The sequence below is a fragment of the Empidonax traillii genome, unplaced genomic scaffold, assembly GCF_003031625.1.
Source record: "Empidonax traillii isolate 1590-97213 ecotype Southwest subspecies unplaced genomic scaffold, ASM303162v1 scaffold1454:size153018, whole genome shotgun sequence".
NCBI lineage: Eukaryota > Metazoa > Chordata > Aves > Passeriformes > Tyrannidae > Empidonax > Empidonax traillii.
In genome coordinates, this window is record NW_020956647.1 from 106,143 (window position 1) to 118,741 (window position 12,599).

Here is a 12,599-nt window from a genome sequence, read left to right on the forward strand (position 1 = left end):
TCCCCACGAGTCACCCTCGAGCTGAGCCACAAACCCCGTCCCTTCAAACTCCATCTCAGGGGGCTTCCCCCACGTATTTCCTCAGTTCAGACAGAAAAACTGTGATTTTCTTACCACCTGACCTTTCCTGTGACACCCTCCAACCCCTCCAAAAATCCACAAAACCAAACACAGAAATTAAACAACCCCTGACAAAAGGAGAAAAAAAAAAACCCTAAATCTGAATCTCAGTTTTAATCAAAGATTCATTGGCTATTTCCAAAAAGCTTAAAACAATTTACAGTCATTTCAGGAATACTGATCAAGGTGCTCTTGGCAGAGACCCAGCACTTGCCTTTGGCAATATTTTCGAGAGCACGCCGAGTGGGGAATGTTTATTTTAACACTGGGTTGCTCATAAGTTGTTTCTGTGACTCACACCCAGATTTCCCACCCACATTTCCACCACTACTGTGATATTAGAGTACAGCAGGTAGCTCCATTCAAAAAAAAACCAAAAAACCATGTAATTTCCAGATAGCTACAACACAAATGCCGAAGTATTTTCCTTTATAAAACACAGCAACCAGCAGGAAAACAAGATTTTCCTGGAGTATTCACTTCATGGACATGCTGGAACCAACCAAAATTCCCCTTACAAACTTCTCCTTGCCAGTCCAAGGCTCCATATTTTCAATTATCATCCAGCTGACTCTTCAACAGGAATATAAATTATTATTATAAAGTTATCTCAGCAGCGAAACCCAAACTACCAGCCATGGGATTACCTTTCTTAATGCTCCATATTGTTTTCTGTACTTCTTATTCCAGGACACCCCTATTTTCTCCAATAATTTCTGCCCTAATTGATCCACAGGAATTTGCTTCGAGTCTTCCTGCAGAGAAACGAAAAACTGGGATGAAAACAGGCTCCAAAATCACAAAGAAGTCAGTTTGGAAGTGCTTCCATCATTCCTGGTTTTTATTAAGCCAATGTAACATCACCTTTTGCAGCACCTTTGGGGAGCAGCTTAAGAAATATTCCAAAAGGACCTTTTTCTGTATGAAGAGAAACTATTACTGCCCCAGTTTCAATTTTCCCACCCCAATTTCAATTTTTCAAGCTTCAATTTTTTTCAAGTCACAGTTTCCTTTCCAGCCCCAAAATTTTCAAGCCTCCATTTTTTCTTTTTTTTTTTTTCCAAGCCTCCATTTTTTTTTCCAGCCTCACATTTTTAAGTTTTCATTGCTTCCCAGGAAGTTCAGAGGAGCTCTGGACACTCAAACCTGCCCACTCTCACACACACACACAAACGCCTTCCAGGCTCAAAATCCAAGCAATAAACCCCTTACATACCATACCTCTGCTAAAATCCCTTTTAAGACTGCCAGGGGATTCTCAGTTTCTTTGGAATTTTCAGCATCTCTTCCAGCCTTATCTTCAATCAGCTTTTCCTCTTCTTCCTGCGCAACAAAGAGAAGAGACTCCCAGATGCTGTTGTATCACACAGCACTGGGTTTGATTATTCTGTAGTAAAACCAGAAGGAAACTCTAATTATCCTTCTGAAGGACATAAGACACCCCAAAAGCCTCATAAAATATTAATAAGCTTGGCTGCACATTCACCCTTTTCCTGGAAAATAAAGCAAGGAAGGGGGAAAAGAAAAAACCCCAAACCAACCCTTTCTGACTCACCTGTAGCTGCCAGTTTCCTAATTCATCCACATCTCTGATATAAACATGATAGTGTCCTCCATAGCAGCCACCTTTGTGTATAATAACAGAGAAGAGCTCATACATGTACTCTGAATCATCCATTTCAGGCTTGAAAGAGAGAAATAATAACAGTCACCAGGACACACACTGGGAAGCGGAGCAACCCCAGGGCAGTTCCACACCAGCAGAGATTTCTCAGGGCGTGTTTTTGCAGCTTAAAATGGTTTTTGTTTGGTTTTTTTCCAGTGCTGGCAACACAGGGGAGGGGTGATATAAACCATGGAATGGGCTGGGTTGGGAGGGATTTGAAAGCCCTTCCACTGTCCCAGGTTGCTCCAAGCCCTGTCCAGCCTGGCCTTGGACACTTCCAGGGGCGGGGAGTGCACAACCTCCTCTGTGTTACCAAGTAACCTTGTTTATTAATATTTGTTATTTAATGAATATTCTTTATTAACAATTTTTATTATTATATTTAATTTTTTAATTATTACCGTTGATTTAAATGTTTAATTGTTACTATTAATTTAAATTTTTATTTTTATTTTATTATTATTATTATTGTTATTATTGTTATTATTATTATTATTATTATTTCTGTATTTAAGCGGGCTCTTTAAGGATCCCAAATTGTCAGGAAGCGACGGTACGGCTCAGTTCCTAACTAAAATCCTATCTGTGAATTCCAATGAATAACTGGGGGCACACAAAACACACGTAGCTCAATTCACACACCACACGCTCAGACAGCGACGATAGAAAACCCAACTTCCATTTCCAGCTGAGAAGCCTGGGAGTTTTCAAGGAAGGGGCAGGTTAAGTTCTGCAGAATTATCACACCCCACACAGCTACAAACTATTCCCCCTGCCCTCAGAAAGAGGGGCCAGCAGAGGGGAAGCCCCCGGGTCCCCGAGGGCCCCCAGCTGGTGGCAGGAGCGGGAGGGAGGGAGGGAGGGCTCAGCACGAACCTGCTCGCAGAAGGGCCGCAGGTTGATGCGCAGGGGGAAGGGGTAGCAGCTCGTCTCCTTGTACCTCTCACCCCTCTGGAAGTCGAAGTTGAACCTGAGCAGGGACACGGTGAGGAACGGCGGCAGCTTGCGCAGCTTGGCCGACTGCGGGGGGAGCGCAGAGAGAGGCGTCAGAAAACGAGGGACACGGGGGAGATCCCAGTCAGTAATTCCATTTCCACGGCCACACAGCACTGGAAGTCCCCCTCCTTTATTCCTTCCAGGCAGGAAAGCCAAGAAGAGTCCATTTTCATGAGGGACAATACTAATGAAGATTGAACAGCTTGGTGTGGGACACAGCAGGAACCCTCGGGAGGAGTAAAACCAAGCACCTCTGCATGCAAGTGGGTACTCAATGGCCACGTCCCTGAGCCTTTCCAACGTCCCCATCCAGCTCCCATTCCCAGGAGAACCTCCCAGGAACACACACACGGCTCAACCAACCCCCTGAATTAGGGATTCTTGTTTTATCCACTGTCAGGACTGTGGCAAAGCTCAGTGGAACAAGGATTCCAAAATCCCACGTTCTGCCAAGCTCAGTGCGAAACCAGACTGTGCCATGAAATTTTGATCAAGTCCTGGAACAGGAAACAAGAAAGGAGAGAGAGCCACAACCAGAGAGCCCCAGTGTACACAGGGATGGAAGAGCTGTGCTGCTCCAACATCCCTCCTCCACACTGCAGCCCTCCAGCACAGCCTGACATCCCCAGCTGGGGGATTTCCTACCAAAATCCGGAGTTCCCACTCTCCTCCTGCATGGATGAGCACTTGGAAAGGCACACAATTGTTCCCCTGCCCTCCCTTGAGCCCAGCCAAGTTTAATCCAAGCAGCCCTTGCACCAAGGCACGTGAGGCACTGCCGAGTGTTCCCGAGCCCAGGCACTGATTAACCAGCCTGTCCTCAGCTCCCCTTTGGAACAGTCCCTCCCACATCCAGCCGTGGGGTTTGGATTGCACAAGCTCTGCTGTTGGGAAGAGGGCAGAGTGCACCAACAGCTTCCTTCACAAAACACTGAGCAGCAGCTCCCATTCCCCTGTGCAGAGCAACTTCTGCTCATTGTTTGTCTCTCCCATTCGGGTTCCTTGGGAGAGAATTTCCAGGGTTTTCCTCAGTACAGGGATCTGGGTTTTCTCTTTATGCTTCTTAACACAGTTGCTCAAGTTTCAAAGAGTCATGGAATGGTTTGGGTTGGGAGAAACCTTAAAACTCATCTCATCCCACCCCTTCCACGGGCAGGGACACCTTCCACCAGCCCAGGTTGCTCCAGCCTGGCCTGGGACACTTCCAGGGATCCAGAGACAACCACAGCTTCTCTGGGCAACCTGTGCCAGGGCCTGCCCACCCTCCCAGGGAAAAATTCCTTCCCAATATCCCACCTAACCCTGCCCTGTGGCAGTGGGAAGCCATTCCCCCTTGTCCTGGCACTCCAGTCTCTCTCCATCTGTGGCTCCCTTCAGATCCTGCAAGGCCACACTCAGGTCACCCCAAAGCTTCTCCTCTCCAGGCTGAACAATCCCAGCTCTCCCAGCCTTTCCTCCAGCCCTCTGATCATCTTGGGGCCTCCTCTGGACTCGCCCCAACATCTCCATGTCCTTCCAGTGCTGGAGACCCCAGAGCTGGAGGCTCCAACCAAGCAAGCTGAGCTCTGAGAGCCACCAAGGAGTTACCTTCGAAGCTTCAACAAGTTTATCACAGGCTCCACATCGATACAAGTTGTCATTTTCAAAGTATTCTTCCTCCACGTACATGTTCCACAGGGCCTCCTCCAAGCCAGCAACACCTTTCACTGCCACTGTGAGGTCTAAGAAATCTTCCTACACAGAAAGCACAACAAAAAAAAGGAGCTATTGAAGTGGTGGAGGTTCATGGGACAGTAGGAAGATCCTCATTGCCATCACCAAAGCAGATGGAAATGTATTGCTGATGGGAGAAAACCATCAGAGGAGAGAAATTAATTTTTAAACCCCGATTTTTTTGGAATCACAAAGAGCATCAAAGACTGCAAATATGTCTTTTGCTGTTGATAGAGAGCTGAGCAGTGAGGTAACTGCATCTCCCAAAGCCTCACAGGACGCAGGAACCCCTGGGGTTTTCTCCCCTCTGATGGAGGTGGTTTGGAAAACGCAGCCAAGGCTTCCAGTCCCGATTCAACAAGGACACAAAAACATGAGGCTTTTTTTGTGGGTTTTTGTTTTGGTTTTTTTACTTAAAAAAAAAAAAAAAAAATAGAATATTGGAAGTACCTTCAGCACACTGAGCAGAGCCCTGTGGTGGAAAATGCCCCTGCTTTACCTGTCTCTCACTGACGTTCTTGCACTCCTTGCAGACGATCTGGTTGACAACGATGCCGTGGTACAGCCGGTTGATGAGGTCATGGCCCGATGTCCCCACCAGGGAGGTCTCCAGAGCACTGAACAGGATCCTGTTCAACTCCTGCACATCATGTTGCCTCATCTCCTGCCCCAGGAAAACAGGGAGAAGTCAAACAGTGCTCTGCTGATTCCTTAAAACCAGCATTTATCAAGTGTCACAGAGTGACTGCTCCCAATTTACTCCTTGAGGAGTAAAACATCACGTTTATTCCTGTCCTTGAACTGGTTAAGCTGAGCAGCTCCAAGTCCATCACCTACAGCCCACATCAAACACTTCCACTTGGGAACCATCCCAGAATGGTTGGGAGGGATCTTGATGCTCATCTCATCCCACGGGCAGGGACACCTTCCACCAGCCCAGGCTGCTCCAACCTGGCCTTGGACACTTCCAGGGATGGGGCAGCCACAGCTTCTCTGGGAATTCCATCCCAGCCCCTCCCCACCCTCCCAGCCAAGAATTCCCTCCCAATTTCCCACCTAACTCTGCCCCCTGGCAGTTTGAAAGCCATTCCCCCTTGTCCTGGCACTCAACTCCAACACGAGTGACACAGTTCAGTTTGGGGTAAGGATCTGAGGATCTGAGGACACTGTTGGAAAAACATCCCTGTAAAAACCAAGGAAAAGCTACTGGAGTTGTATCAAAGAGAACAACCATCTTCTGCAGCTTCCTGTGAACTGGCAAGGAGCTCGTGTGGAGATCCCACAACAGCTGACCCAATCCAAGGTCATCTCCACAGCCTGAAGGATTTTAAGACGTGTCTTAAAGGTCGAACTCCAAGGAACAAAAACTCTCCACTGGGGAAAACAAGTTCCCAAGGGCTGGAGATCTGCACCTCATGGCTGTTCCAGCCAAAGCTCTCGGTGAGGTCTGTGGTGGATGCAGCCTGTTGGTCCAAGAGCAGGAGCTGAGCAAACAACCTCTGGAGCTGCAACGGAATTATTCGAACCTGGGGACAAAACCCAAAAAATACACCCAAAACAGGTCAGAAAGAGTCACCAAAAATGATTTAAATCACAGTAATTTGGTACAGAATTTGTAATAACCATCACTGTCTGTGGCTTTCCTAACAGGTGACTTGATTTACACCAAAACAGCAGTGATGCTTTGTTCCCAAAAATCTACAGTCCAACAGAATCATGGAACAGTTTGGGTGGAAAGGGACCTTAAAGAACATCTCATTCCATGGGCAGGGACACCTCCCACTAGCCCAGGTTGCTCCAACCTGGCCTTGGACACTTCTAGTGATGGGACAGCCACAGCTTCCTCAGGAATTCCATCCCAGTCCCTCCTCACCCTCCCAGCCAACAATTCCTTCCCAATATCCCATCTCTCCCTGCCCTCTGGCAGTGGGAAGCCATTCCCTGTGTCCTGTCCCTCCATCCCTTGTCCCCAGTCCCTCTCCAGCTCTCCTGGAGCCCCTTTAGGCCCTGGAAGGGGCTCTCAGGTCTCCCTGGATCCTTCTCTTCTCCAGGGGAACCCCCCCAGCTCTCCCAGCCTGGCTCCAGAGCAGAAGGGCTCCAGCCCTGGGAGCATCCCTGGGGCCTCCTCTGGACTCATTCCAAGATATTTCCTGTGCTGGGTCACACCAACAGAGCCATGGAACACACCTGCAGCGATCAACCAAAACTCCCCCATCACCACAGCGAAAAAGAACAGCTTTCCCTGATATTATTCCTGACACTAATCCCTAAAAACTCAGCTCCAACACACCATGACCCACAGATTTCCACGTGGAGGGACAGAACGAGACGGGAAGGAAACATTCCAGCAGAGACAGACTCGATATCTGATCCCTGAAGGAAAAGTTTCTGGCACTGGGAACTTAGAACTGTGTGGAAAATCCAGACTGCTTTTGGGGTCAAATTTGGGCTTTCCCCCCTCCTCACAACAAGGGTCACGGGAACTGAAACAAAATTCTTCAACCCCAAGAAGCGACTGAAGGATCCCCAGTACCTTTGCATCTGGTTTCCTGCTGTCATCCAGAGTCCCGAGCTCCTCAGGGCCCAGAGAGAACAAAGCCTCTGGAATGGGAAAGAAAACACCTCTTTAAATAATGCAACATCTGGGGAAAAAGGGATAAGGGGGGAAAAAGGGACTGGGAAGGAAAGACAGACTGGGAAATATCTCTTTCGGGAATTGCAGTGATGGGATTAAGAAAATGAACAACTCTAGACAGCAAGAACCTCATTTATTTACCCAAACTGTAACTTGTAAGGAAACTCGGTGTTTCTAATCCTTAAATTTTGTGCCAAACTCGTTTTACAGCCCAACATCCCGGAATAATTTATTGGAAGTGAACCTGAAAATGATCTTGGGCTCCTCGCCTTTCACAAATATCCAGCAACGAAAGTGTCCCTAAAACATCACCCCAACTGTTGGTTCAAAGAAGGTTTTGAAGCCTTTACCTCTAAATTCGGGTGTGAAAAGCAGAGTCTGCAGCAGGGAATTGAGGTAGCAGGTCCCACCCTGGTTTTTGATCCCACTGAGGTTGGTGAAATCCCTGGGAGCTGGGGGTTCACACTCTCTGGGCTTGGACGTCTTCCCTTTTCCCCAGTGGTTGTTGGAAATGAAGGAAAAATCCTCGTCAAATAAGTCCCCAAACATTGTGAAGGCAAAAGAGTCCTTGGAAGGAAAAAAAAAAAAAAACAAATGCAAGAGGAGTTATTTGCTATAGAAAGGGCAACTGAACCCACTCAAACCCTCAGAAATAAACCTGTGTTTATATTTGGTGCCCACTTTATATCAAAAAATTCACGTCAGAACCATGCAAAAAACGTAAATTAACGCAATGAAGAGGAATTAAAAGCATTTCTATTCCCACAGGCCTAAACAGAATCAAACACATCCCAACTCCATTTGGCCCCAGCAAAAAAAACCCAAAAAAACACGTGTAGCAAAATAAATTAGCCCTTTTAAACATCCAGAATTAAGGAGTGCTCAAGCCTCCTGCAAGGAAAAACAAGCAATCCCTGAGTTATTCTGGAGCAGGGAATAACCACTCCCTAATTTACCTTCACCATGTGCAGTTTTATGCACCTTGACCTTAATCTACCTCTTCCAAAAGCTCCCAGACAGCTGGAATTAACCTGCAACGACTGGACTTGTCTCCTACCTTAATAATTAATCTTTCACTTAATCCACCTCCTCCACAGCCCTTAAACTTCTCCTTTACCTCTCTGAGAGCATGAAAGCTCTAAAGCTTTAAAGCTGCAACCTTTCAGTTGATTCCACTGCTCTCCTGCTCTGGATCTGCAGCAGCTCGTGGTGCAGAGGAATGTTCAGCCCAGGCAGGCACAGCTCCAGCAGACACCCCCCCACCACTCCAGGGAAGCTCTTCCGTGCCCAATCCTCCCTGGCTCCTCATTCCTGGAGCCCCCAGCACTGCTGCTGGCACAGCCTGCTTCCCTGGGAGCCACCTGGGAACAGGATTGCTGGGAATTCTGGGGCAGCTCAGAGTGTACCATGTGCCACTGCCAGGGCTGGGATGAATCCAGGGACGGAGATCCCAACCCCTTCTAATAAATCCATGACAGGAGAGCCCAAACCCAGGAAAGGGATTCCCAAAGCTCTCCAAGAAATCCAGGAAGCAGATCACACACCCCTCTAATAAATACATGACAGGAGATCCCCAAACAAATGAAACGGATCCCCAAGTCCCTTTAATAACCCCAGGACAGGAGATATCACCCCCCTCCCTATAATAACCCCAGGACAGGAGATATCACACACACACCCCTATAATAACCCCAGGACAGGAGATATCACACACACACCCCTATAATAACCCCAGGACAGGAGATATCACACCCCCCCCCCATAATAACCTCAGGACAGGAGGTGCCCCCGAACCCCTCAACAAACCGTTCCAGGAGACCCCAAAACAGAAGCCGCCAGAGCCCTGCAGCAAGGCCGCGCCAGGAGACCCCAAATCCCCGCACTAACACCCCGATAACCCCCCCAAAAAAAGCGCTGTCCCTCCCCATCACTGACCGTGCCCAACGCGGCCCTACAGCCCTCTGGCCGCCGCCATCTTTGTCGGGGGCGTCGCGCAGGGCACGCCGGGAGCGGCGGCCGCGGGGGCTGCCGGGAGTTGTAGTTCCGTGCCGGCCGCGGGGGCTGCCGGGAGGTGTAGTTTGGGACACGGTGTCCAGGGGGGAATGCGCGGATATCCCATCCCTGGAGGTGCTTCAGGACGGGATGGGGCTCGGAGAAACCTGGGAGACCGCAAGGTGTCCCTGCACATGGATCTTCTGCCGTGGGTTTATTAGAGGGATTTGGGATCTCCTGTCGTGGTTTATCAGAGGGGTTTGGGGACCACCTTCCGTGGGGTTTGGGATCTCCTGCCATGAATTTACTAGAGAGGTTTTGAGTCTCCCGTCATGGGTTTATTAGAGGGTTTTGGGATCTCCCATCATGGGTTTATTAGAGGGTTTTGGGATCTCCCATCATGGATTTATTAGAGGGTTTTGGGATCTCCCATCATGGATTTATCAGAGGTGTTTTGGGATCTCCTGTCATGGATTTATCAGAGGTGTTTTGGGGTCTCCTGTCATGGGTTTATTAGAGGGTTTTGGAATCTCCTGCCATGGATTTGGGACCTCCTGCCAGGGGTTTGGGGTCTCCTGTCCCAATCCACCTTGGCAGGTGTGTTGTGCCTGCCCCAGTAATGCCCTCCCGAGCTCACAGTGACCCGGCCTGATCCCACCACAATCCCAGAACCATCAGGGTGGGGAGAGATCTCCATCATCCAGTGCCACCATCCTCCCCACCCACAAACCGCGTCCCCTGGAGCCACTTCCAGAAGCCCCGTGAACACCTCCAGAGATGGCGACTCCACCCCTTCTCTGGGCAACTGAGGTGAATAAAGCAGCTCACAGTGCAAAAGCAATGTCTGATGTCCAGTCTGACCCTCCCCTGGCACAATGCAAGGCCATTTCCTCTCGTCCTGTCACTTGGGGCGTGCTGGAAGAGCCCAAACCTCCTCTCCTGGCAGGGAGATCCACGACTTCTCACCCCGATCCGGCGTTCCCGCTGTGCCCTGGCTCACGTGTGAGCAGCCAGCGATCCTTATCTCGCCCTGCCTTGAACCCAGTGAAGTTTGATTTGTCCATAAATCCATTTTGGGATACCCAGCCCAAGGGAGGGAGTCTCTGGAAAGATCCCAGCACCACCAAGGTACTGATTAACTTTACCCATCCCTCACCTAAAGGGAGCCATGAGGAAAGTTCATCCCGCAGCAGGAAGGAGGGAAGGGCAGGACATTCCCTCTTCAGCAAAGAAGCAAATCCCCTCTTCACAAAAATATATAAATTAGCCCTTCTTGTGGGAAAATGCTGTTTGTTAAACTGGTCAACTTCCCTATGACCACAAAACTCAAGTATTTTGTGTTCTGCCAAAAACCTGCTGTCGGCCACTTTTCCAGGAGTTTCTCCCCACAAAGAAATAATTCCAGGTGCTGGTAAAATGGAAGGGAAAAATTAAGGAAAAGATGAGGAAAACAATATATAATTAAATCTTGGTGGGTTGAAGGAGGGGAGAGAAGCTGTGTGCCTGAGGGACAGCCATGGCTCTAAAAACCCCGGGCTGTGCTATTTTCCCATCTTATTCCATCATCAGTTTGGGCATTGATGACATCAAAAGCAATGGGGTGAGGCTGAAAAATCGTGCTTGTGCTGATGCTGCTGGTTGGCCCAGTCAGGGCTGAGCCCTGGGCTCTGTCCTGGGTCTCTGGTGGTTGTTGGAACACCATCAGGCTCTGTTCTAGGCCTGCTGGGGAGGGGTTGGCAACCAGCTGTGGAACAGCTGTGTGAAGCCTGAACTTGGGCTTCACCTCCACAGTCTTTCAAAAGAGAATAAAAGAAAAACAAACCACCCGCAATCCAAAGTGGTGAATTATTAACGAAGGGATTATCTCGAAGCAAAGTGCAACACCCATCACTCCCCCTCAAAAGCGCCTTCCAGCCACAGCCTGCAGCAGAAGCCTCTCCTGCCACGGCCACGGGAACATGGCTCTGAGGTTCTGCCCTTCCTGCATTTTCCTCCTCCTCCTCCTCCTCCTCCTGCCCGGCCCCTCGGCCGGGGGGAAGCTGCTGGTGGTGCCCATGGTGGGGAGCCACTGGCTGAGCATGAAGGAGGTGGTGGAGAAGCTGAGCCAGCGGGGCCATGAGGTGGTGGTGGTGATGCCGGAGGTGGCCTGGCAGATGGAGACCTCGCAGGCCTACAAGGTGGTCACGTACCCGGTGACGCAGACGCTGGAGGAGCTGGACGGTTCCTTCCGTGACTATGTGGACACCCACCTGAAGGACCTGCCCTTCCCCCTGAACGCCCTGGAAATGTACAGGAGCTCGGTGCATGTCTTCAGCACCTTCTTCGGCCAGTGCAAGGACCTGTTCCACAGCCAGGAGACCCTGAGGGTGCTGAACCAGACCGGGTTCGATGCCATGCTGACTGACCCCGTCTTCTTGTGTGGGGCCACTCTTGCCAACTACCTCTCCCTCCCCTTCGTGTTCTTCATGAGGGGCTTCGGCTGCAACCTCCACTTCGATGCCCCCCAGTGCCCAAGTCCCCTGTCCTACGTCCCACGGCTGTTCACCTTCAACTCGGACCGCATGACCTTCCTGCAGAGGGTGGAGAACGCCCTGGTTTCCCTCCTGGAGCTCAAGTACTGTGATGGTTTCTATGAAGAAGCGCTGAAGTTCTCCTCAGAAGTCCTGCAGAGGGACGTGACCATTAGGGACCTTGTGGACTCTGCTTCCATCTGGCTGCTGAGGTTCGACTTTGTCTTCGAGTACGTCAGGCCCGTGATGCCCAACATGGTCTTCGTTGGAGGAATAAACTGTGCAAAGAAGAAACCCCTGAATAAGGTAAGGCTCCTTCCCTTTCCCACATTTTCCCAAGGAAAATTCACTACACTGCTGCTGGGAAATTGATGGCTATTGGTTATTTTTAATTTTCGGGAATGATTTAAAACCACCAGCTATGTGCAGCTGTTTTCCACTGGCTGAAATCAAACCACCCTGGAGAGGGACCTCCTTGAATTAATAAGGATTTTCTCACAAAAACAGGGATTTCATCTGCCAGCTACTGTCCTCAGTGAATGTGTATTATTCGCCAAGCTGATCCAGTCTGGATTTAATTTTAATGGAATCTGACATATATTTCTTTCATCTGACCGAAACCCCAGAGGCCACGCTCTGGGACTCATATTTTGGTTTTAAGTCCAGGCTCTGCAACGTCAGGTAATTTGCTCTGGTTGTACTTTCCTACCATTCAGTTCCCAAATTGTCTGTCCGTGTTAAGTTGTTCCTGTTTGGGTTGGTGGAACATAAACATCACATTGAAATGGGAGGAAATAACCCTCAAGAGTGTATTTGGTGAATGCAAACCCCAGGTTTTCACACCTATCCCTTGACATTTGCTTTTACCAGGATTGTTCTGCAGGGTCTTCAAAGCTGAGTTAGCAATTCAAAGCCATTTTGTAGTCTCTGAAATATTCACATCGTTTTGTTCCCGGACACAAATCTC

General features: G+C 49.4%; 2 protein-coding genes across 2 annotated transcripts in view; one reads left to right on the forward strand and one right to left on the reverse strand.

The window, feature by feature from the left end:
* USP40 (ubiquitin specific peptidase 40) overlaps positions 1 to 9,124 on the reverse strand; it is a 24,412-nt gene extending 15,288 nt beyond the window's left edge. Inside the window, exons 1-10 of the mRNA XM_027907414.1 lie at positions 9,066 to 9,124; positions 7,481 to 7,697; positions 7,029 to 7,096; positions 5,908 to 6,021; positions 4,995 to 5,159; positions 4,370 to 4,516; positions 2,663 to 2,806; positions 1,676 to 1,804; positions 1,342 to 1,443; positions 768 to 875 (exon numbers count right to left, since the gene is read on the reverse strand). Coding sequence (XP_027763215.1) covers positions 768 to 875; positions 1,342 to 1,443; positions 1,676 to 1,804; positions 2,663 to 2,806; positions 4,370 to 4,516; positions 4,995 to 5,159; positions 5,908 to 6,021; positions 7,029 to 7,096; positions 7,481 to 7,679 — 1,176 coding nt within the window. The 5' untranslated portion in view covers positions 7,680 to 7,697; positions 9,066 to 9,124. The remainder of the gene's footprint in view (positions 1 to 767; positions 876 to 1,341; positions 1,444 to 1,675; positions 1,805 to 2,662; positions 2,807 to 4,369; positions 4,517 to 4,994; positions 5,160 to 5,907; positions 6,022 to 7,028; positions 7,097 to 7,480; positions 7,698 to 9,065) is intronic.
* A 1,941-nt stretch (positions 9,125 to 11,065) lies between these two features.
* On the forward strand, positions 11,066 to 12,004 carry LOC114070160 (UDP-glucuronosyltransferase 1-8-like). The gene has a single exon (XM_027907408.1). The coding sequence runs from the start codon at positions 11,081 to 11,083 to the stop codon at positions 12,002 to 12,004; it is 924 nt and encodes a 307-aa protein (XP_027763209.1). The 5' UTR covers positions 11,066 to 11,080.
* Positions 12,005 to 12,599: the final 595 nt, after the last annotated feature.

What these genes read in the sequence shown, in the direction of transcription:
- LOC114070160 (XM_027907408.1), top strand. Translation starts at nt 11,081, where the DNA reads ATGGCTCTGAGGTTCTGCCCTTCCTGCATTTTCCTCCTCCTCCTCCTC.